General features: G+C 47.8%; 1 protein-coding gene across 6 annotated transcripts in view; it reads right to left on the bottom strand.

Annotated features, from left to right (window-relative positions):
- LOC149366610 (lysine-specific demethylase 4A-like) overlaps positions 1-22832 on the bottom strand; it is a 54995-nt gene that overhangs the window by 5185 nt on the left and 26978 nt on the right. For 5 of the 6 annotated variants that reach the window (XM_089551481.1, XM_089551508.1, XM_089551498.1 and 2 more), the window contains 8 exons: positions 16762-17012; positions 14174-14372; positions 11903-11979; positions 8266-8430; positions 7079-7288; positions 6241-6414; positions 5199-5318; positions 3751-3839 (listed from right to left, as the gene is read on the bottom strand). In XM_089551481.1, the coding sequence (XP_089407607.1) occupies positions 3751-3839; positions 5199-5318; positions 6241-6414; positions 7079-7288; positions 8266-8430; positions 11903-11979; positions 14174-14372; positions 16762-17012 (1285 nt within the window). Of the gene's footprint in view, positions 1-3746; positions 3840-5198; positions 5319-6240; positions 6415-7078; positions 7289-8265; positions 8431-11902; positions 11980-14173; positions 14373-16761; positions 17013-22832 lie in introns of all 6 variants that reach the window. The other variant, XM_089551517.1, reaches the window with a different exon arrangement.

Genomic DNA, 22832 nt, shown 5'->3' with positions numbered 1-22832 from the left:
GCATGCGCTACTTCCCCCCACAACAGAAGACAGCATATGCAAGCACACCCAAAGAATAACACGCGGGACACCCCACCACTTCGGCATCCTCCCCCAACAGGGTCCAACGTTAAAAAGACACGGGGCAAAAAGTGCGCCGCTCCCTGCCACCACCGCCCAGTGCAGTCTCGAGAGAAGCCGCCCCCACAATTGTGCCCAGCATGGCAAAGAGGCCAAGTGCTCCCAGGCCACCCCATCCAAGAGACTGGTGCAGGGAATAAACGAGACACGAATGCTGCAAGCAACGTGTGCGTGCATGCTGCGCTCCTCAGTGTGCAAGCCAACCCTTCCCGAGACAGGACCACCTCTTGACCACCTCAAAGTGTGTTCTGAGAACACACTCCGACCTGAGTGCGCACTTCTGCGAATGCACTTTCATTACGTAGTTCAGCTGTGCTAGGGTGCACTTTTAGCAAGTGACGCTCTTCGTAAGCGCGCTCACACTCAGACCTGAGTGCGCACTTCTGCGAATGCACTTTCATTACGTAGTTCAGCTGTGCTAGGGTGCACTTTTAGCAAGTGACGCTCTTCGTAAGCGCGCTCACACTCGGACCTGAGTGTGCACTTCTGCGAATGCACTTTCATTACGTAGTTCAGCTGTGCTAGGGTGCACTTTTAGCAAGTGACGCTCTTCGTAAGCGCGCTCACACTCAGACCTGAGTGCGCACTTCTGCGAATGCACTTTCATTACGTAGTTCAGCTGTGCTAGGGTGCACTTTTAGCAAGTGACGCTCTTCGTAAGCGCGCTCACACTCAGACCTGAGTGCGCACTTCTGCGAATGCACTTTCATTACGTAGTTCAGCTGTGCTAGGGTGCACTTTTAGCAAGTGACGCTCTTCGTAAGCGCGCGCACACTCAGACCTGAGTGCGCACTTCTGCGATTGCACTTTCATTACCCCGTCTAACTGCGCTAGAGTGCGCTTTTAGCAAGCAAGTGACGCTCTTCGTAAGTGCGCTTTATTTTGCGCCCTTGACAGGGGTATTAGAAGTTCATGGGAAAGAAAAACTTACTCGGTGTGACAAAGTTGAAATTTCTGCCCCCCACGTACTCAGCGGATGCTTGCACATGCACTGATCACAGTCTGCGAGAATGTCGAAAGCGCCATCGGCCCCCTCGCGAGAATAGTGTCTGGAGGTTGGCGGCATCCAATACAGTGCACATTCTTTGTAAATATGTGCTGGTGCATGTTAGCAATGACCACGGTGGCGTGTCGACGAACACAGCCTTGCAGTCACCTGTACTGCGAATTATAATTACCGCAAGTTACAATATTTTGAATGGGGCGTTGAATACATTAAAAATGAAGTTAAACTTGTTTCATCTTCTATCTCACAGAAGGATGAGGGGGGGGGGGGGGGTTCTGAAATCTTGCTCATCTTATCACGAGTGCCACTAGAAAGCATATACAGTGGAACCTCGATTATACGTCCCCCGGTCATGCGACGACCCGCATTTTACGACGAATTTGTGCGGTCCCGGCAAAACCCCCATAGAAACAATGCATTAAAAACCTTGGTTATACGACGCAATTTTAGAAGGACCCCGCTTCGTACGACGGCTGGCTCGTACCGTCCGTCAAAAAAGGTCGTCAGCAAACGCAGGCCGGGATGTGCCGTATTTTCGCGATTCTAAGCACCCCCCTATTTTCGGAAAAAAATTTCTGAAAAAAAAAAAAAGACTGCATGCGAATCTAAGCACCCCCGTTTTTGCGCGGAAGAGAGCGTTGCCGAGGCCGCCAAGTGCACTTGCTCTCTTTTTCGTCGAGCACTTGCTCTCTTTTTCGTCGAGCCTGTGCAGTCGGAGTCCCAAGGAGGCGCGGCCTGCGTGTTGTTGTTGCGACTGAGAGAAGGATGAAAAGGAAAGCGCACGGGCCCGCCTACTGGCGTGAGCCAAGCCACCACCGCTGCCGAGAGGAGAGTTAAAAGATCAGAGGAAAGATAAAGAGAAAAGATAAGACGCGCGTCGGTCGCAGCAACAGATGCGTCCGCAGGAGCCGACGCTGATGAAAAAACAGATAAGCGGGCGAGGCCGCGCTCGCCCAAGCGAGGACAGCGGCGTCCACGGCGCTTTTTGCAATGGAAGTAATGGATGCTTGTGCCCCACGATAAAACTTCCGACGAAGAGGAAGTGGACAACGATGCAGAGGTTTGCGCTCCCATTCCTAGTTACGCGGATGTGTTGCAGAGCGTCGACAACATGTTGGCGACCTACTGCCGGACGTGGCAGCCCTTGAAAGAAAGTTGATGCGCCGAGGTTGGGCAAAGGTGCAAAAAAAAAAATTACCGATTTTTTTTAAACGGTAATAAAGATTTTTTTGCAAATCTGTTTCAGATAAATGCTGGGTTTTGCCTTTTTTAATCTGATTGGCGTACTTGCCGCGGGCTTGAAGCCGGTCAACAGTTTTCGGCGCAAGGCCAAGCGCCACTGGCCGCATTCTTTGATTTTCGATTATACGACACCCGGATTATACGACGGTTTCGCGCGGTCCCCTGAACGTCGTATAATCGAGGTTCCACTGTACGAGCTTGCTGCAGGTATGGAAATAGGTGTTACAAGGCACTGATCCTCCTAATGTCTGCTTACCTCACTCGATCTACAGCCTCGATAATACCAATGTGCGCCATCTCCTGGGGAGCCAAATGGCAAAGGCTAAGCAATTATATGATAGCGCTAATTAATGCTTGCTCACCTTACTCAATTCTACAGCGTGGCTAGTACCAGTGCAGCTACTACCAGCAAGGTAGCTAAGCAGGAAAGCCTCCGATAATAAACGACCAATCTATCTCTCTCCAGCCACAATGCTACTACCAACTCCACAAGCAGGCGCCTTCGAGTCTGCTGCAGGCAACACAGACAGTGCCAAGACATCGCAATGTCTAATCTCTCTGCACTGCACAGACCACAAGCAGCGCAGCAAGCCGCAATACTTAGCTGTAAACTAATTCCATCAGTCATAAGCAGACCAATGTGAATCCATTCCTCGTGTTTCTGCATAGCTCGCTTCGGATGATGCACATTTTTCATGAAACCGTCGGGTCTGTATAATTTACACTCTACGTGGAGTGCCTTCATGTTGAATGGTACGGCAAAACAGCGCTGACGGACGGGACGGAAGAAGAGACAAACACATGCGCTGATGTGTTTGTCTCTTCTTCCGTCCCGTCCGTCAGCGCTGTTTTGCCGTACCATTCAACATGAATCAACCAGTCCGACTCAGCCCTCTCCTTGCCTTCATCTCTGCAGAAAACGCGAGGGGTGACTTTTCACCTTTGTTTCCAGCAGTAGTCGATTAAATACGGTTATCTGTGAGGGAAGGGATAGGCGGAAGAACGACAGAGCCGCAAAGACTGCAAGACAAGCCTAACCAGCAAAAGCCTCCCTCAGCTCCCAGCAATTTTGCGCCCCGTAAGCGATTCCGCCGTTCCTCACCCAATAAACCCTCAAGAGCCATAAATGAGGTGGTCAGAGCCGTGCTGAAACAGAAAAGCCAGAACGCAGGCAACATAAGCTCTTCCCCACGGAAACCCCCGCAGTGGCCAGTCAAGAGGAGAAGGCTGGTGCGGCGGAGCGTGTTCCAGGCGGACACCCCCCATCCCGGCGAGCGGTTGCACGCGTAAGGGGAGGACGGAGGAAGGAGTAACCGTGGTGGTGGCGGGGGGGTGTAGCCTCAGTGGTGGGGTAGCGTTCCGCAGCCCAAGTACGTACCAACCTAGACTTGACCCGCTTCGGGAGCTCCTCTCCCTCCGCGTAGATGTCCTCCCGCTTGGCCGTGCGCTCAGACTCATCTTCAAACACCACCTGGCAAAAGAGTGGACGCAGCAACATGAGTCGGGCCCAAGGCGAGCGGCACACGTCAGGGTCGAATGCAACCCACAAAGTGACAGCTTAGGTGTCACACAACACGACTAAATGTAACCCACACAGTGACAGCTTAGGCCTCACACATCAGGGTCGAATGCAACCCACAAAGTGACAGTTTAAGCATCACACATCAGGACTGAATGCAACCCACAAAGTGACAGTTTAGGTGTCACACATCAGGATCAAATGCAACCCACAAAGTGACAGTTTAGGTGTCACACAACACGACTAAATGTAACCCACACAGTGGCAGCTTAGGCGTCACGCATCAGGATCGAATGCAACCCACAAAGTGACAGTTTAGGTGTTACACAACAAGATCGAATGCAACCCACAAAGTGACTGTTTAGGTGTCACACATCAGGATCAAATGCAACCCACAAAGTGACTGTTTAGGTGTCACACATCAGGATCAAATGCAACCCACAAAGTGACAGTTTAGGTGTTACACAACAAGATCGAATGCAACCCACAAAGTGACTGTTTAGGTGTCACACATCAGGATCAAATGCAACCCACAAAGTGACAGTTTAGGTGTTACACAACAAGATCGAATGCAACCCACAAAGTGACTGTTTAGGTGTCACACATCAGGATCAAATGCAACCCACAAAGTGACAGTTTAGGTGTTACACAACAAGATCGAATGCAACCCACAAAGTGACTGTTTAGGTGTCACACATCAGGATCAAATGCAACCCTCAAAGTGACAGTTTAGGTGTTACACAACAAGATCGAATGCAACCCACAAAGTGACAGTTTAGGTGTTACACACCAAGATCGAATGCAACCCACAAAGTGACTGTTTAGGTGTCACACATCAGGATCAAATGCAACCCACAAAGTGACAGTTTAGGTGTTACACAAGATCGAATGCAACCCACAAAGTGACTGTTTAGGTGTCACGCATCAGGATCGAATGCAACCCACAAAGTGACAGTTTAGGTGTTACACAACAAGATCGAATGCAACCCACAAAGTGACTGTTTAGGTGTCACACATCAGGATCAAATGCAACCCACAAAGTGACAGTTTAGGTGTTACACAACAAGATCGAATGCAACCCACAAAGTGACTGTTTAGGTGTCACACATCAGGATAGAATGCAATCCTCGAAGTGACACTTTACGTGTCACACATCAGGATCAAATGTAACCCACAAAGTGATAATTTAGGTGTCACATGTCAGGATCGATTGCAACCCACAAAGCGACAGTTTGGATGTCACACATCAGGAATGACCCCCAACTAACATCAGGAATGATGTGCGACACGATGACTGCAGAGGCCCCTTACCGTGTAGAAGTTGGTTGTTCTGAACCCTTTGAAGACAGCGCTGTACACCTTGCCATCCGTCCAGTGCACCGACACGACGTCGCCAAGGTTGGGAGGTCCTAGTTGCACACAGTCCCGGTCCTGCAAAATTCAACGACACATCCTGCGGTCAACTACAATGACAGGGCCACCGTACTGAGCAACAGAGGTGCCTTTTCGTCCAAAGAATGCCATTAGCTACACTATTGGATCTCTGTTCACTAAAAATGCGCACAAATTAAAATTTTTCATTACAAATTGAATAATAATAAAAAAAAACGCCTTCGAATATCAAATATTTGTCTTATGAAGAAAAAATTTCGGAAAAAAAAGGCACACATTGTTGCCCGTAAAGCAGAGTATACACTTTGCGACCAAAATTGAACTAAACAAGACAAACTCTACCCCTTAAAAAAAGAGAGGCCATTTGGTGTTCATGCTCCACTGCATGAACACCAAATGGCCTGTGATGAGGGCATCGTCTTGGCATGCTAAAACAAAGCGGACATAAGCGAGGGGACTGCATATCGGCATCAGAATGGCAAAACTTCCTAAGACAAAAAAATGCCCAGCAATGTGCCAGTTGGGGGAAGTTTAAAATGCACCAGGTGATCACGTTAACTTTTTAGAAAACTAGAGTAGGGTAGTTGGTCTCACTACCAGACTGCTTCCTGATCTCAGTGTACCGCATTTTCTGTTCACTTTCGTTAGGTCGAACTTCGGATAATTCGAACTGCATTGGTGCCCCTCTGCAGTTCGAATTAACCAGTTTTTCCTGCACACATTTCTCAAATCAAACGAAATCTGAATGACAAACATATTCAACTTTTGAACATTTGCACATCTCTTCTATTCAATTGTGTTAGCGCAGGACATGCGCTACACAGCAGTTCCCGACTCATAACTTCGTCCTGTTCTGTCCTGGCTCATCCTGTCTTCTTCCACGTCTATGTCCTTGTAACATGTGCAATGCTTTTAATTAATGATAACCGAAAGGTTCACTGCAGGACTCAGAAATGCTCACCACAATGTCCTCGGGCAGCAGGTTGTTGCTGGAGGAGTTGTCCTCGAAGTCGACCGAGTACAGGTCCTGGGTGCGGCTCCCTGTCACCCGGCCCCAGTAGTAGCGGCCATTCTTGTGCTTGGCCACCACCCGGGTGCCGGGCTCCAGGGGTGGCAGGGGCTCGGACGGGGGACGCTGCAACGATGTCAAGTTGCATGCACACCACAACCACCTGACCAACAAACACAAGGGTGCACTCAGTCCCTTCCAGTTGGTCCCGGGGGAAAAACGAATGTGGTAATGAGAAATTCAGTCACAGATGGGGTGGTGTAAAATGCTGATATGCCACTCAGTGTTTAGCAGTTCTCGGTTAAGGGGGAGTCTGTGTTGCGAGGTAAAAGTGCTGGGCATGAGAGTGTCGTGCTTACGATTCTGAGTCACGTGTGTGACCATGAGTTGCTATAATCCATCTAGGATGCTAAGAAAAAGGTGTAGGAGTGCTGGAGTAGCCAGCCGCAGTAAGCTGTCAATTTGCGTGGGGATGGCGGTTAGGGGGTGGGTTGGGTGCTGCTATCCAGGTTGACCTCTAAACTTTGGCGTGCTAAACTTGGGCTGCCAATATGCTGGCACTCGTGACAACCACTACTGTGAGGTGAATGAAATTCGCGACATACCAGGCAGGAACACTTCCACAGCTGCGATTCAGTGCAGTTTGCACTTGTGTCTTTCTATGCAAGACAGAGTGGAACTGGCTCCAGAAAATGTAAAGCCAAAAGGGGATGAACATGCGATGCATGTCCAAAGCAGGCAAGTGGTGCCCAAGGCTTCCACAGTAGTGATGGGACTGCAGTCTCCTCACCTTGATGTCGCCCTGCGTGGGTGCCACGTGCTTGGTGCACTTGATGAAGATGGGCAGGGGCCAGTCGGAGGTGACGAAGGTGACGCCAGCAGCGTGGGCGCACGTCACGTGGAAGGCCGTCGTGCACTTGCCCGACGCGCACTGGATGCACGCACCCGACTCCAGGGGGCAGCCCAGGCGGTCACGCAACTTGTGGCAGAAAGTGCAGCGCTGGGCGAAAAGGAAGCGACAACTGTTACCTCGCTGGCTGAATGAATGGCAGCTTTGTATACTCTTGAAGAGCCCCGCACATCAGGTCAAAAGCCTATGAAGCATCTGCGGCTTGACAAAAGCTCAGTAACTAGAACACAGGTGCTTCTCCACAAACTGCCATTCCAAGTCAACATGGACACAATCCATTTAAAAAACTAGATGGGCTCAACTCTCTCTCCCTCTTTTGCTTGCTCCCTTTATCAACCTCCCTACACGTAGGGTAGCCAACTAGGCACTGCTCGGTTAGCCTTGCTGCTTGTTCTGCACATATCTCTCCATTGCAGCGACCTCAAAAAGGAGTATAGACACCTAATTTTGGTGGAAAGTTTTATTCCCTACAATGGTGCGGAAGACACTACAATGTGCGAATCCATCTGTGGTATTTGCCTACGGCCGCTAAATAATTTATAATCCCATTTTTCTGTCAGGCTGTTTCAGTTTCAATAGTCTCAATAGACGGCTGTGACATCAAAGTATGGTTATACGTCACGTCACGCATGAAAAAACGCCGATATAATCTCTGCTTCATTGGTTTAACTCACTACAGTGCAGAAGCCAGCCTTCCTCAAGAGCTGGAATGACAATGAATGCTATATATTGCTGCTTTTTCATGCCTCACGTGACCTCTAACCACACTTTGACGTCACAGTCATCAGTCAGCTGTTGAAACCGAAACAGCACGAGAAAGGAATTCGATTATAAATTTAGCATTTGCCGAAGGATTCCACATGGTGATTCATGCATAATAATGCCTTATGCATCATTACGAAGGAGAAAACACACACCCAAAAGTACGGTGTCTATACTCCTCCTATAAGGGTAGAAGGTGTGAAGTTGGCCTTGTGCATACTGCTTGTGTACAAAAAAAAGAAACAAAATGAAACAAACAAACACTGGCACTGATGACCTCTTGGAGGAGGGACTTCGCAACTCACCAGGCGGGCCCTCTGGGGTGTCACCCGGAGCACGTCGATGGGCGAGCGGGTGCGGGGGTCCACCAGGTGCACCTCAGGCACCAGCAGGGCGCACAGCAGGTGCACCCAGCGGCCGTGGGTGGTCTGCTTCAGGGCGCCACCCCGCAAGGAGCACAGGCAGCACTCCTGAGGAAGAGAGGAAGGACACCAGCTCAGTACAACACAGCCACAGCACAACCGCAGGCACGTACCCCAGTTGGTGTCCAAAAGCGGCATGGAGCCGTGACCGGCGAATGCAAAGGCCGACACCTGCCAATGCCGCAGGTAGCAGTGAAGCTCGCAAAACGAAACTACACGGCCAATGAATTTTTTGGGCCTGGCAACAGGGGCCCTCCTATCGTGGTCACACCTACTGTTACGCACACTTAAGGGGGGGAGCCTGGTCTTGAAAAAAAATATCTATTAATGAAGTCACAGTTGAGAAATCTTCAGGGAACATGTATTTTTGTGTGCCGATTTTAGATATGTCATTTAATTTCACGTAAACCAATTCCTTGAGCACTTATGCACTTTTTATGCAAGTATTTTGTGAAGAGCTTTGGAAAACATCTCTAGCGCAAAACTCGCTGAAATGTATGCCATTGGGTTCTCTTGACACCAAGGAATACAATAAGGGTAACATTATCATCCTGGCTATCATAGAACTTGTGTTATAGGGTTTTGAAGTTGTTGCTTCAGAAATGAGAAGGAAAATGTGTTTACCTGTTTCCGAAGTGGCAGCTTCAGTACCCTATATGATAGCCAGGTTGGTAATTTCACCCTTATTGCGTTCCTTGGAGTCAAGAGAACCCAATGGCACACATTTCAGCGAGTTTCCTGCAGCAAATTTTCTTCAAAACTCTTTGCAAAATACTTGCACAAAAACTGTATAAGTGCTCAAGGAACTGTTTTACACGAAATTAAGTGGCATATCTAGAATCAGCGCACAAAAATCCATGTGCCCTGAAAAATTTCATGACTATGACTAGATTAATAAAATTTTGTTTTCAAGACCAGGCTCCCCCCTTACTGCGCAAGTTACAACACCCCATGCAATAGGCGGGACTTTTAAATGATCGCTTGCTCTCCACAAGCAGTCACAAGCGGCTTTCCTGCATATCGCAAGTTCCGCAAGCAGGCTTTCATGTACATCACAGTTGACCAAAAGGAGATGGAAGAGCTCATGCTAGGAGAGCTCTGAAGACTACAGGATAAATGCCATAGCTGCGGACGTTAAGTATGAAACACATTATGGAAGGATCAAAGAAAAAACTGAGCTTTCTCATTGTGCTTGTTTGAAGCCGGTGCACAGCCATCTTGTTCACACCAGGAGTCACACGCGGGAAAGCGCACTTCCGGAATTTCGCTCAACATCAAGCCTAGCAGCGTCTCAATGCGAACGGTCCACGCGAGAAACATCGGAGCAAAAAGCAACAAGGATGCATTTGTACAGTCAAACCTCGTTATAACGAAATAATGAACATAATGCAGGGATAACAATTCCCCTCGGAAGGTCGGTGAACACTGGCTATAATGAAGTCATCGCCGGGTCCCTTCAACTTTGTTATAACGAGGTTCAACTGTACTGCTTTCCCGGAATTTTAAACTCGATTATCAGATAAAAGAGATTGTACATTAGCCATGGTCGAATTTATGAAAGTCAGCGCAGTATATGATTGCTGGAGAATATTTGAAAATTTTCGAACACTCAGGAATTTGAGCATCCGGAAATTCTTGAATGCCCATTTCTCGAATACGAATATGAACCGAATACATTGCACATACCCGATTCATATTCAAGATTCCCAATATTCGCGCACGCCCAATAAAACTCAAGCATAAAGGAGTAAATGGGCCCTAAAGGAATCTCCAACCAGCGGTGCCAGGGTATTGTCAGGACGTTGCAATCAATCGCTCTGTGCTTGCCACAGCCATGCAAGTGCCAATGTGAGGACGCCAGGGTCAGACCAAACTTGTTGCAAGTTCGCTTCCCGATTTGTGTGCATCGAGGTCGCTGCCGAGCTCACCCAACCCACCTAACCCCCGCCACACGAGAGGCGTGTGACAAGGAAAGACTTGATGGGGAGCTCAAGGACACGCGGGCCCCTACAATTCGGCCTTTTTGGTCATCACACCCCAGCTCTTCCTGTGGTCGGAGAAACTTAAAGGTGCACTGAAGAGGAATCTGAACTTGTCTTTTTGCCGCGGGAACTCAATCTACACGTTCCTAGCATTCTTAGAAACTGCAACTTATTGCCCTGTATGGCCGATTTCCCAAATTAAATCGAATTAACGGCCGGCTCCCGCCCCTTTTTTTTAATTCTGCCTCGTACGGTGGGCGGAGTCGACCAACGCGGGGAGTGCCTTTCACCCAGTCCCGCGGCGGCTTGCCGCTCTGCCATCGGCGGAGTAATACGTAGTAATCCGTAGAAGCAAATAGTCCGCGCGTATGTTTATTTCTGCGGGCTTATTTTGCGGTTATATTATCTGCGAATGAAACTATTTATTCACGGAAACCTAAAAAACAAAATGAAGCGAAAGCAAAGCCTCCACGGAGCTGGCTGAAAGGCACTCCCCGCGTTGGTCGACTCCGCCCACCGTACGAGGGAGAATTAAAAAATAAAGGCGGGAGCCCGACATTAATTCGTTTTAATTGGGGAAATCGGCCACACAGGGCAATAAGTCACTGTTTCTAAGAATGCTAGGAACGTGTGGATCGAGTTCCCGCGGCAAAAAGACATGTTCAGAATCCTCTTCAGTGCACCTTAAAGACCAGGGTGCAGTTGCACGGGGGAGGAAAGCTTTTCTTTTGATATTTCCCTTTAGGGGGAGAAGGTGGTCTTAGAAAAACATCCTTTTAATATCGAAGTCACAACTATGACATTTTCAGGAATCAGATGTTTTTGTGTGCTTATTCCAAATATGCCATTTAATTTTACAACTAGTGCTTGTGCACTAATGTAATGTGTTACGTAACTTTTTGCCAGGAGCTTTCCAGAAATATTGTTGCAAGGAACTTGCTATAATGCATGCCCTTGCTTTTTTGTGGCATCAAGGAGTGTTGTTATGGCAAGATTATCACCCTGCCTATCATAAAACCTGAGTTACAGGGTATTGAAGTAGTCACTCGAGAAACAGGAGCGATCGTACGCTTTTTGTAGGCCATCTCGATGGCAACGATAAAGAACAAACAGCCGAGCCAATCCAAGCGAGCCCAATTGCACCCACCAATTCCGTTTAAATCCTAGATGGCGCCCTTCATGGTGGCGGAGAACAGGTTGGTTGCAACAGCAATGCCTGCTCGCATTTACATTAGGCTGAAATAATGAACTTTAGGTTGAAAAATGATCTCCACAATACTGCTGGCATCTATTTTAGTCCGAAAATTCAAACTTTCAGACTCCTCAAAGTCCGAAATATCGGTCGTGAAAATGTACACGTTCCTGTGAGATGCGCGACAGTTCCTCAGCGAAGTGCGAAATATCACGCAAGTCCGAATTACTGGAGTCCGAAAAATCGGTCAGCTACTGTAATTGCCGTGGGAAATGCAAGAAAAAAAGATGACCAGTCTCCGACCATCCAACAAATCAGCCCCACTAAAGAATCAAGGCTCCCTCACCACACTGAGGGGCTGCACGGCACACCGGTCACACCTCCAGGTTTCCTTGCAGACAGGCAGGGTGACACCGTAGCAGTCTGCAGGATCGAAAGAAGACGAGAAAGAAAGAGGCACACTCACTCACAACAAGACAAGCGCCATGCAGACGTCTTGCTCTCCTCAGAGGTGAACAAGCGACGGCAATGACTGCACTACTGAGATTCCCGCCTTCCATTTTTACAATAGTCCATACAGACAAGAGAGCAAACTGTTTTAAGGGGGGACGAGGGTCTTAAAACTAACTTTTTTATTGATGGCTAGAATCTCATGAAATATTGCACACAGATGTATTTTTCTCTTCTGATTCCAAATATGTAATCATAATTGAGCTGGTAGTCTTAGATCTTACAAAGTCTAGAATGTAATTAGGTAATTTCTTACGCAGCTTTAATGAACTTTCTCATTGCATTTTGTTGCTTTTATTTACATGAATTGATAGCCAGAGAGTTCCCATACCCGATGACATTCTTCGTTTTTCTCTAAATGCATGTCATCCTGACACACTATGTCGAGAGTAAGAGGTCGCAGTATTTGACATTGCAACTCGTTAGGCTGATTGTAAATTGCTATTTATACGTGGCCTAAACAAAATGTAAGAATGTCATGTAATTAAACGCAACAAAGTGCAATGAGAAAGTTCATTAAAGCTCTGTAAGAAATTACCTCATTACACTCTAGAATTTGAGATAACTTGATCCAAGACAATCAGCTCATTTATGACTACATTTCTGATATCAGAAGAGAAAAAACACACGTGTGTGCAAAATTTCATCAGATTCTAGCCACAAATAAAACGGTCACTTTTAAGACCCTCGTCCCCCCTTAACTCTAAAGCCAATCGTTACGAATTTCAGATCGGCATTCCTTGAACTTCATGCTCTTTTTTGCATGAATAGCGGGCAGGAAAGAATGGAAGCCAAGACACGTGGCTGGGAATCCCCGAGGCTAACAAGATTAGGAAGCCTGGATTACACTAATCTATCAGCCACATCATCACTCATCAGCAGCAACCATTTCTGACTGACATGTTGACGGTTACCCGTAATTCAGCAGTATTCTTTGTACAACGTGTTAACCGCAATTTGATGTAAATAACCACTGCCGTAGCATCTGTTCTTATGACTTAGTATCTTTAAATGTTCCACAGCATTGGCTCCCTTCGTTTTTGAGCTTGTGGAGTCACTTCTACATGGCCCCTGAGATGGGGCTACCGGTATTTGGTAATAAATAACCTAAACAGAGCTAACCCTGCAAAGGGCAAATTACTGTTCTGTTCACACCTGGCACTGATGAGACTCTATAATGGTTTATAGGTTTACTGTTGTTTAAGGGGGGACCCTGGTCTTTGAAAAAAAAAATTTTATTAATGAAGTCACTGTTATGAAATTTCCAGGCCACATGTAGTTTTGTGCGCTCATTCTGGATATGTCATTTAATTTCGTGTAAAACAATTCCTTGAGAACTTGTGCAATCTTTATGCAAGTATTTTGGGAAAAGTTTTGCAGAAAATTTGCTGCAGGAAACTCGATGAAATGTATGCCATTGGGCTCTCTTGACACCAAGGAATGCAGTAAGGGTAAAATTGTCTTCCTGGCTATCATAGAACTTGAGTTATAGAGTTTTGAAGTTGTTGCTTCAGAAGTGAGAAGAAAAGTGTGTATTCCTGTTTGTGAAGTGGCAGCTTCAGTACCCTATAACTCAAGTTCTATGATAGCCAGGATGATAATTTTACCCTTATTGCATTCCTTGGTGTCAAGAGAGCCCAATGGCATGCATTTCAGCGAGTTTCCTGCAGCAAATTTTCTTATATGCTCTCTCCAAAATACTTGCATAAAAATTGCACAAGTGCTCAAGGAATTGTTTTACACGAAACTAAATGACATATCTAAAATCAGCACACAAGAATACATGTGGCCTGAAAATTTCATTACTATATCTATATTAATAAAATTTTATTTTCAAGACCAGGGTCCCCCCTTAAAGCCCCAAAGCGACTCAGGCTATGAGGGACACCGTAGTGGAGGGCTCCGGAAATTTTGACCACCTGGGGTTCTTCGTGCACAGACATCGCGCAGTACACGGGCCTCTAGAATTTCACCCGCACCAAAATTCGACCGCTGCGGCCGGGATCGAACCGACGTCTTTTGGGTTAGCAGTTGAGCGCCACAACCACCGAGCCACCGCGGCGGCTGAGGTTCAATAAGCGCACGTATGGGAGATGTCCCAACTTACGTGCATGGACGCAGACTGAGCAGGAGGAGCAGACGAGCAGCTCGCTCGAGGTGACATCCGCGTTGGGTATCTCCGGCATGGTCACCTCCGCACTCCGCATGACGTCCAGGCCCCCGTTGACAAAGCACAGGGCGGGCATCCACACTGCACTCGACTCGGGCACGATGGGCTGCTCTCGGGGCATCTCCTCGCGTGAGTACTGCGGGGGAATGCATGCACAGCAGAGTGCCCTCAACACCTGCATCTTGTACATTTAGTGCACCTCTAAATGTCAGTTATGCAGAAAGTTTAAGTTTTTCTTGTTTGACAGCTACCAAGTGCTTATTGCCGCTGATCTGTCTGTCAAGTTTATGATGATGATTGTGAACTTTTATGGCGTTAGGGCATCTGTGGCCATAGAGCGCCACATGCACAAGGTGTTTTTTCGACTACTCAAAGACCCATTTTCCAAGCACTTCACCCCACATACCGTATTTACTCGCATAATAGGCACACCCCCAGTTTGGTCGCAAAAAACCAGACTTTTATATTTTTGCACACAATAGGCACACCTCGAACTTGGCACTGTGATTTTGTTTCTTTTCTTAAGCCCTGCAACATATGTTTCAGTTTTTATTTATTTCCAAATACTGCGGGCAGCAGTGCTGCCCAAGCAGGAGTGCCTGTACGCGTGTGCTTTCTCTTTTTTTTCTCCAAATTGCTTTGTTGAAATTTTGTTCAACCCCTGTACCCACCCCCTCTGTAACGCCTCCTAGGCCTTGAGGGTAAATAAATAAATAAATAAATAAATAAATAAATAAATACTGTATTTACACAATTGCAAACCGACGTATGAATTTCGAAGGCAATTCCCGCGCGGGTTGTGGGAAGTTTGAGTGGAGCCCTTACCCAGATTTTTTATCTTTTTTTAATATTTCCTTAAGGAAAACAGGGTGCGGCTCATACACGGGTGCATTTATGCAGTATGTTTAATTCTATGGGTCGAAAAATCTCCAGAAATTTTATCCCACGTAATAGGCGCACCCCAAACTTTGAGCCGGATTTTTTGAAAAAAAAAAAAAAAAAGTGCGCCTATTATGCGAATAAGTACAGTAAGCCGAGCACCAGGCCAAGGGAAAGCTTGTACCCATTGTATCATCGGTGGGTGCTGCTGATCGAACCTCGAACCAATCGCAAGCGAGGCGGATGCTCAACCACTAGGCCACCGCTGCGGTTCACTGTCAAGTTTATGAGTGTTTATTGTAACGTTTGGATAAGCACAGCCAATGGTTTATTTACAAATTTTACTACCAGGAGTAACGTTCGGATTTCCCTAACTTTCCCCTCTGCTTCCCTTTTCGTTACTAGATACATATGTTTCATTGATCTTAGGAATCAAAGAGCCCTGGCTTCAATGAATACAGGATATATTCAAGGTTTTATAACTACAGCAGAATCTCTATACAAATTTCACTGTATAGTCGAAATACCATCTGAAATCCGGATCAAAAAATGAACCATATCCACAGAGTGAAGCCCAGGATTTGCGTTCATATACATCTGTTTATGACAGACAGGAGTTATGGTCAGCGTTTGCTACGCATACTGGGCGACCGGTGACAGCAGTGTTGGTGATGTGTGGGCCACGCATCACTCAATGGGGATTGTATAGCAGCACTGGTGATGCCAGGGCAGTACTAAGTACTCATGACGACGTCATGGCTCCACGTTTCATGTCACCCATAAAGGTGTGGGAAATTGTTCTGAAACACCCAAAATTCTACAAATGTACACAATGCACTTCAGCAAGGGAACTTTGTGAATTCACATCATACAAATATTCACATCTGCTATCATTGTATCATCGAGATTCTACCTTATAACACGCCATGCCGTGAGATCCTAAGCACACATGGCTTGTGCAGCAAACGAATCCTGCCCCAAGGAAGTTTGAAACTGACACTACAGAGGCACACGCATGTAGATGACCTTCTTGAAGATGTCAACAACATGTACAGGGTCAATCACACTTAGAGGGAACATGGCTCCGCGTGGCCACGTGAGTGCCATTGCCTCTAACCCGTTCATGAATCAACGCAGAGTGGCGCACGAGAAGAGGGGCCTCGACGTGGTGCTTCGTGTCATCTGCCCCTTCGCACGAGCTTGCCACCGGCTTGGTCGCAATGGAGCTCCGCATGTGCGCAGCCATGCGGAGCAGTGTTCCCCCTAAGTGGCTGGAGCCGTGTTCCCCCTAAGTGGCTATAACAGTGTTCCCCCTATGGAGCCGTGTTCCCCCCAAGTGGCTGGAGCCGTGCTCCCCCTAAGTGGCTATAACAGTGTTCCCCCCAAGTGGCTGGAGCCGTGTTCCCCCTAAGTGGCTATAACAGTGTTCCCCCTATGGAGCCGTGTTCCCCCCCAAGTGGCTGGAGCCGTCCCCTAAGTGGCTATAACCGTGTTCCCCCTAAGTGGCTGGAGCCGTGTTCCCCCTAAGTGGCTGGAGCCGTGCTCCCCCTAAGTGGCTGGAGCCGTGTTCCCCCTAAGTGTGACTGACCCTCTACACTCACACACATGCAAGTTGCGGTGGCACGCTACACGTATGACTCCCTCACCTGCAGTGGGCGGAAGAGCAGGCAGAGGGAGCAGTGTGGCTCGAGGGTGGAGGAGTATCGGTTGAGTTGGCGCTCGGCGTACAGGCTGGCCGGCCGGAAGCTCCACAGGTCCATGTACGCCGCCGCCCAGCTGCCGGGCTCCCTCGCCCCGAGGCTGGCCCCCCCACCACTGCTGCTGCTGTTGACCGCCGCGGAGGGCTCGCTGTTGCTGCCCTTCGACGTGGATGCTGCGTCCCCTCCCGACGACCAGCCTGTGGGGGGTTGAAGTGCGGATTTGCAGTACGAAGAGGAGTACACGTGCAATCACGACACAAACAACACAGGCTGCCAGAACTGCAGCACGTCAAGACTTTGGGATCTGCAACAGTGGCATCAACAGCAACCACAGCTGAAGGCAATGAACTCCAATCTTGGGGGAAAAATAAAGAACGACTGAAGACAATAAACGTCAGGTCTGTATTCTTGTACCATGTGTACGTGATCACCATACCACGATATGTAACATGAAAGGATGATGTAGAGTAACAATGCCATTAATCAATACCTGTCCTGCTATGGTAAGTGTTTCAAATACAGTAGGCTTCGGTGAAGACAAATTCTTGGTTAAGATGAGCAATGTGAGACAATTTGGTTTCTCACATGATACAATGTAAAAAAAAGATCTGGTTAAGACGAGCTGTTTTGCAGCGACCACAAACCACAGTGACCCGGCGGCTGCGTTGACAAAAGAAAAAAAAAAGCTACCACGTCTGCCACTGACAGGTTGCAACTGCTAATGTGAGGATGCCAGGGTCAGACCTAACTTGTTGCAAGTTCGCTTCCCGATTTGTGTGCATCGAGGTCGCTGCCGAGCTCACCCATCCACCTGGCCCCCGCTGCATGAGAGGCTGCTACAAGGAGAGGCATGATGGGGAGCTCCAGGACAGACGGGCCCCTACAATTCGGCCTTTTTGGTCATCACACCCCAGCTACTCCTGCAGTTAGAAAACTTAAGACCAGCACAGTTGCACGGGAGAGGGAAGCTATTGTTTTTTAACATTTCCTTCAAGCTACTATGCCTTAACCACCTATTCTCAATCGTTTTTATTTTTTGCATTGGCTTTCTTTCTTGTTCAGTCCTTCAACACAGTGGCAGTTACCTCATGGAAGAGATGCAGGTAAGTTCTTTAACGTGTACTGACATCGCACAGTACACAGGCCTGGAAATCTCGAGAGAAAAAGGCCCAGCGCAAGACTGTGGTTTCGGATTCAAAGTACCTGGTTTGGCCATGTCATCCATTACTTAACAACAAAAGCTGGCCTTCGAGATCAGTGACCACAAGAAGCAGCAGCATAGGGCTGCACCAGAATCTCGCAGGGTAAGCGACCGCCTGTGGGCATGGTCAGAAGGCTGGATCTTAAGCAGGGTGTCGAACCGGAACCGAACCCGAACCCGAAACCGGAACCGAACCCGAATTTTCGCCCGGAACCGGAACCGAACCGAACCCATAATTTTTTCGCCATCTTGGAACTGAACCCGAACCGGAACGATTCAAAGGAACCGCTCCGAACCGGTTCGGGACCCGGTTCAGCCCCACTTTTTTTTTTTGCATTTCGGCATACTTGTTTCCGGACAAAATGAGATGATCTAGCGCATAGATTTAGCGCAACATTTACTTTTGTAGGCGCTCATTGTCTCAGACAGCAGGTTCTAAATAAAACCCCTCATGATGTAGGGCAACAAAGAAAAAAATGGCTCAATGGCTGCGGAGCTCTGCTGCTGATTTCAAAAATACAAAAACCAGTGTGCTCTGTCGCATGCCGCAAATCCTCAGCTGATCTCCGTTAATCTGGAGCCCTCCACTACACCGTATATCCTATAGCCTCAATGTCTACTGGACACTTTAAACCCGCGATATTACTACTAGTATTACCAAAGGAAGGGTGTATAAATTGGTGCAGCTTCTTTTTTTTTAGAACATTCTTGTTTGCACGTGACGGAAATAAGCAACGAAACGCGGGTTCTTGGCAATGGTGGAGATGATCTAATAAGCAAAAAATTAAATACCGGATAATCAGAAGGGCAATGAGGAAATATATGCGCTCGCTGGGATGCGATAGTGATTACGCCCAGAAAGATGCTACTGCGATTAAATGTAACGGCGATGAAGTGATTTCATTACGCCCATTCGCTGAAATCGTTCTGCTTCTGAGAAAAAATTGCTGCCAGTCGCCAGCGCGCGGCTCCATCCGCTGTTATCGCAGTGCTCGACCTTGAATTCTCTGTCTGGCGACTCATATCTACTTCTTGCTGTCATACTTCCGGTTCTTAGTGTCTGACATGACAGGCTTATGATTCTTGGCGTTTTTTTCGCGTACAACGCTTGGGCGACTCGATACTTTGAGCCTTGACAACAATCTGCCTCGGCTATATCGCGTACAGGTGGGTGATGGGGGGTGGGGAGATGGGTGAAAGTTTTTTAAGGTGCATTTTTACCAGTGAATGCCCGGATGTGCACCCACCGGAGTGTGCATCAAGGATAGAGGCTGCACGCACGCACCCCCCCCCCCGCCCCCGCACACACACACATAGTGCGGTTATTTTTGGGAAAGCAAGCTATACTATTAACGCAGTAAAAAGAACAACAACTATAAGAGTACTCATACTCTATTCTCTGACTCCGAGTGCGATTTGTACCCATGGCGGCGCAACAGAAAACTCTCTTTACAGATGCCTTAGGCTACTCGGCTGTCTTCGGGGCTTCTTTTTATGGTTGTTGCATGGAATATTTGGAACCTCTCTGATCCTCCTCATGCCTTACTTGACAGCGTCGAATACAGCGAACTCGGCATAAGGCCTCATGCCACCATAACTCCCTTTCTCCGCCCGCACATGAAAATTCCAGACGGTGCACACGTCAAGAAAGGGGAACCAGTCAGGAGGTCGAACTTGCGCAGCGTATTCCTCCTGCGCTAAAGTGCCCTGTTGTCTGAACAGGAACCTCGTTGAACGCGGCGGTTCTGCGTGTTCATCCATCATGCGTGTTTTCCACACGCTAAGCGGTCCTATCAACAAGAAGAGTTCGCATGGAGTTCCGGAGTTTTTCATTTCAGATATAAATGTTTTAAAGAAATGTATATGATGTCAATGGGTTTTTTAAGATACTGCTTAAGTATGTCCCAAAACAACACAGCATTACGACAAAAATATCAAATTATTTCTCAAATTATCTCTCGTTGCTCGCACAGGAAGAAATGCACTGACCACGGCACAAACTTCCATTTGGCCCGAAGGTTCATCCTAACATGCAGGGTCCATGTCTGAAGCGTGGAAAAGGTTTTTGTGACCGATTGAAATTACAGTCGAGCCCACTTATAACGAACCTGACGGTCACGCGGCTTCCGTTCGTTATATCTGATGTTCGTAGCAAGTGGATTCTTCGTACAACAGCCAAAAATACTAAGGCCGCTAAAATTGGCGTTTATTATAAAACTGCGTTATGCGTGCCTACTTGTGCAAAGCAGAGCCTGTCGCTGCTCTTTCCAGGCTATCTAGGGCGGTCATTTAATCGTCGCCGAGACCTTGCTGCCAACTATCAAATTTAGGGACGGGTATAACTAATCATGGATGAAGTGTGCATAGCAACTGGTGGCAGGTCGGTCACATAAATGATTCCTGGCAGTAGGGAGAGCTCGCACTTGGTGTTCAACGTCTCCGTCAGAGCAGGTGCTTCTGCGATTTTGTGGTCCGCAGGAATGTAGTTATCCGAGGAAACATCTGGTCGGCTATGGATCAACGATGCGTTGCCAGAAATCTGCATACGTGTGTTTCAAGCTTCTTCTGTCGTTCCTGGGCTGATGCAGCGACGAAGTAGCGCAGCGCTTGTGGAGCAGAATGCATCCGTTGCACTGTCCGCTGTATGACAATGCGTGCACATGGTAGCGGCGCAAAAGATGGAGACGACCGGGCAGGCTATGCTTACCACGTGACCGGCATGGCCAGCAAGGATTTCAAAAGTATCAAATCGCTGCTGTTAGTTGATCTTCGACCATGGTCAGTAGCTTCGTTCTCGACGATGCCCCCGTCTCACGCGCACCGCGCTTCTTCCATTCGGGATGCCTTGCCGAGCCGGCGAACGCGTAGGCAATGATTGCCCTCGTAGGCCATCGACGCGGTTTTCCTCGCGAGCATGTCCAGAAAAGACAGGCGAGCACTTAGTCGCCTATTAAGCATAGATGCCAGAAAGAGGCCATTTGTAGTTTTGAAAATAAATGCCTGAAACAAGTTGGTGGACAAATGGCGCACGCCAGATTAACCACTTTTTATCACTCTATCAAGGGCGCAAAAAATTTTGTTAACTCAAAGGTTCCCTTTGATAGCGCCCCATGAAAAGTCGCATTTGCCAATTTGGTTTGTTTGTTTTGGTTTATTGGATTTTAACGTCCCAAAGCAACTCAGGCTATGAGAGACGCCGTAGTGAAGGGCTGCGGAATTTTCGACCACGTGGGGTCCTTTAACGAGCACTGACATCGCACAGTACACAAGCCTTTAGAATTTCGCCTTCATCGAAATTCGTTCGCCGCGGCTGGGATCGAACCCACGTCTTTCGGGTCAGCAGCCGAGCGCCGTAACCACTGAGCCACCGCGTCGGGGCTGTTGACAATTCGTGTCCGTGCAAAAACGAAGCGTTCTCAACCCATCCAAGCGCGCGTTTTTCATGATACTATTTTTATCAGAAGACAGGAGGTTGACGTCATCATAATAAGACAATATCGTAATTTCTTACTGTACTGTAGTGAGAAGCCACGATTAGCTGTGTTTTTGAAGATACTGAGCTATAGGGGTTCGGGATACATAACGGGAGTCACAAAGGCGATGTCGAATAGGTGATTTAAATAAAATATGTTTCGTAAGTTCTGGATGTTAGGGAGAACCTGTGATCCCACGAGGCTCTCGTTGGGCGGCAGATGGGCGGTCGAGGGATTCTCGCACATTTTCTTACCATTTAGTAAAGGAGGGGGGACTGGCAAGTCGGTTTTGAGGCTACGGAAAGGTGTCCGTCTGTAGGTAGGTACCGATACATGGCAGTTTCGTTTCTCAGTGGTGCGCGGGAACGTAGAGGGCGCGTGCGGCGGCAGTCTTGGGGCCCCGTAAGTACACTGTGCACGAGAAAGTCCCAACTGACTCCAGCTTCAAGGGAGGCCTATTAATCGCGCGACGGGGTCTCCCGAACTGCTCAATCAGGAGGGTCTTGTAGATGCAAAATCCACCGGCTTTTCGCCTTACACCCCACAAGGTGGATTACAGCGTACACATAGCCGATTTTCATTAATTTCGAGTTCATTTCATTTTACGGCTCTTGCCGCAAATTCGTCTTTGCTGCGGACAATAAGTAAAATGGGTAAAGTGAGAACACCTCGCATTAAACAATTTTTTCATGCTTAAGTCACGCAGTAAACACGACAAAAGGAAGACGGGAGATGACACGAGCGCTGACTAACAGCTGGTTATTTTATTCTAGGAAAAGTATATCAAGGCGTTGGACGCAGGGAACAACCCCAAAAACAGAAGAACAAAAGTTGAAATTTAAAAACCATACTACGCATGCACATCACAGTCGAGTCATGACGTCTTTTTCAACGAAATTCGAAGACTACCTTCCATAGTAGACGGCACTCCCCTATCTCCTGGACCTCACACAACTGCCAAGAAAGCCTTACTCCTTGTCTGCCAAACTGATAGATGGTGAAGCAACACACTCATCTACTTCCTTCCTGATCACATAGGCCTCGACCAACTCCCTACATATGCAAAAATGGTTATTAAACACGACACTTGTCTTATCTACTGGGGGAAGCAATCGTTGCACTCGCTGCAATGCTAAGCCAAGTTGTACGACACCGCTACTTTTTTCACCCATCAGTGATGTTCGAACAAATGCTCATTGCTTCCCCACTTAGAAAGACAAGTCTCCTGTTTATTCACTCAGATAGAATTTGTAGAGAGATGGTGGAGGCCTTTATGATCAGGAAGAAAGCAGATGGGCGTGCTGCTTCACCATCCATCAATTTGGTAGAGAAGGAGTCAGGCT

This window comes from Amblyomma mixtum, chromosome 1 (genome assembly GCF_055824585.1).
Source record: "Amblyomma mixtum isolate Tamu chromosome 1, ASM5582458v1, whole genome shotgun sequence".
Lineage (NCBI taxonomy): Eukaryota > Metazoa > Arthropoda > Arachnida > Ixodida > Ixodidae > Amblyomma > Amblyomma mixtum.
This window is presented reverse-complemented; position numbering and strand designations above follow the sequence as displayed.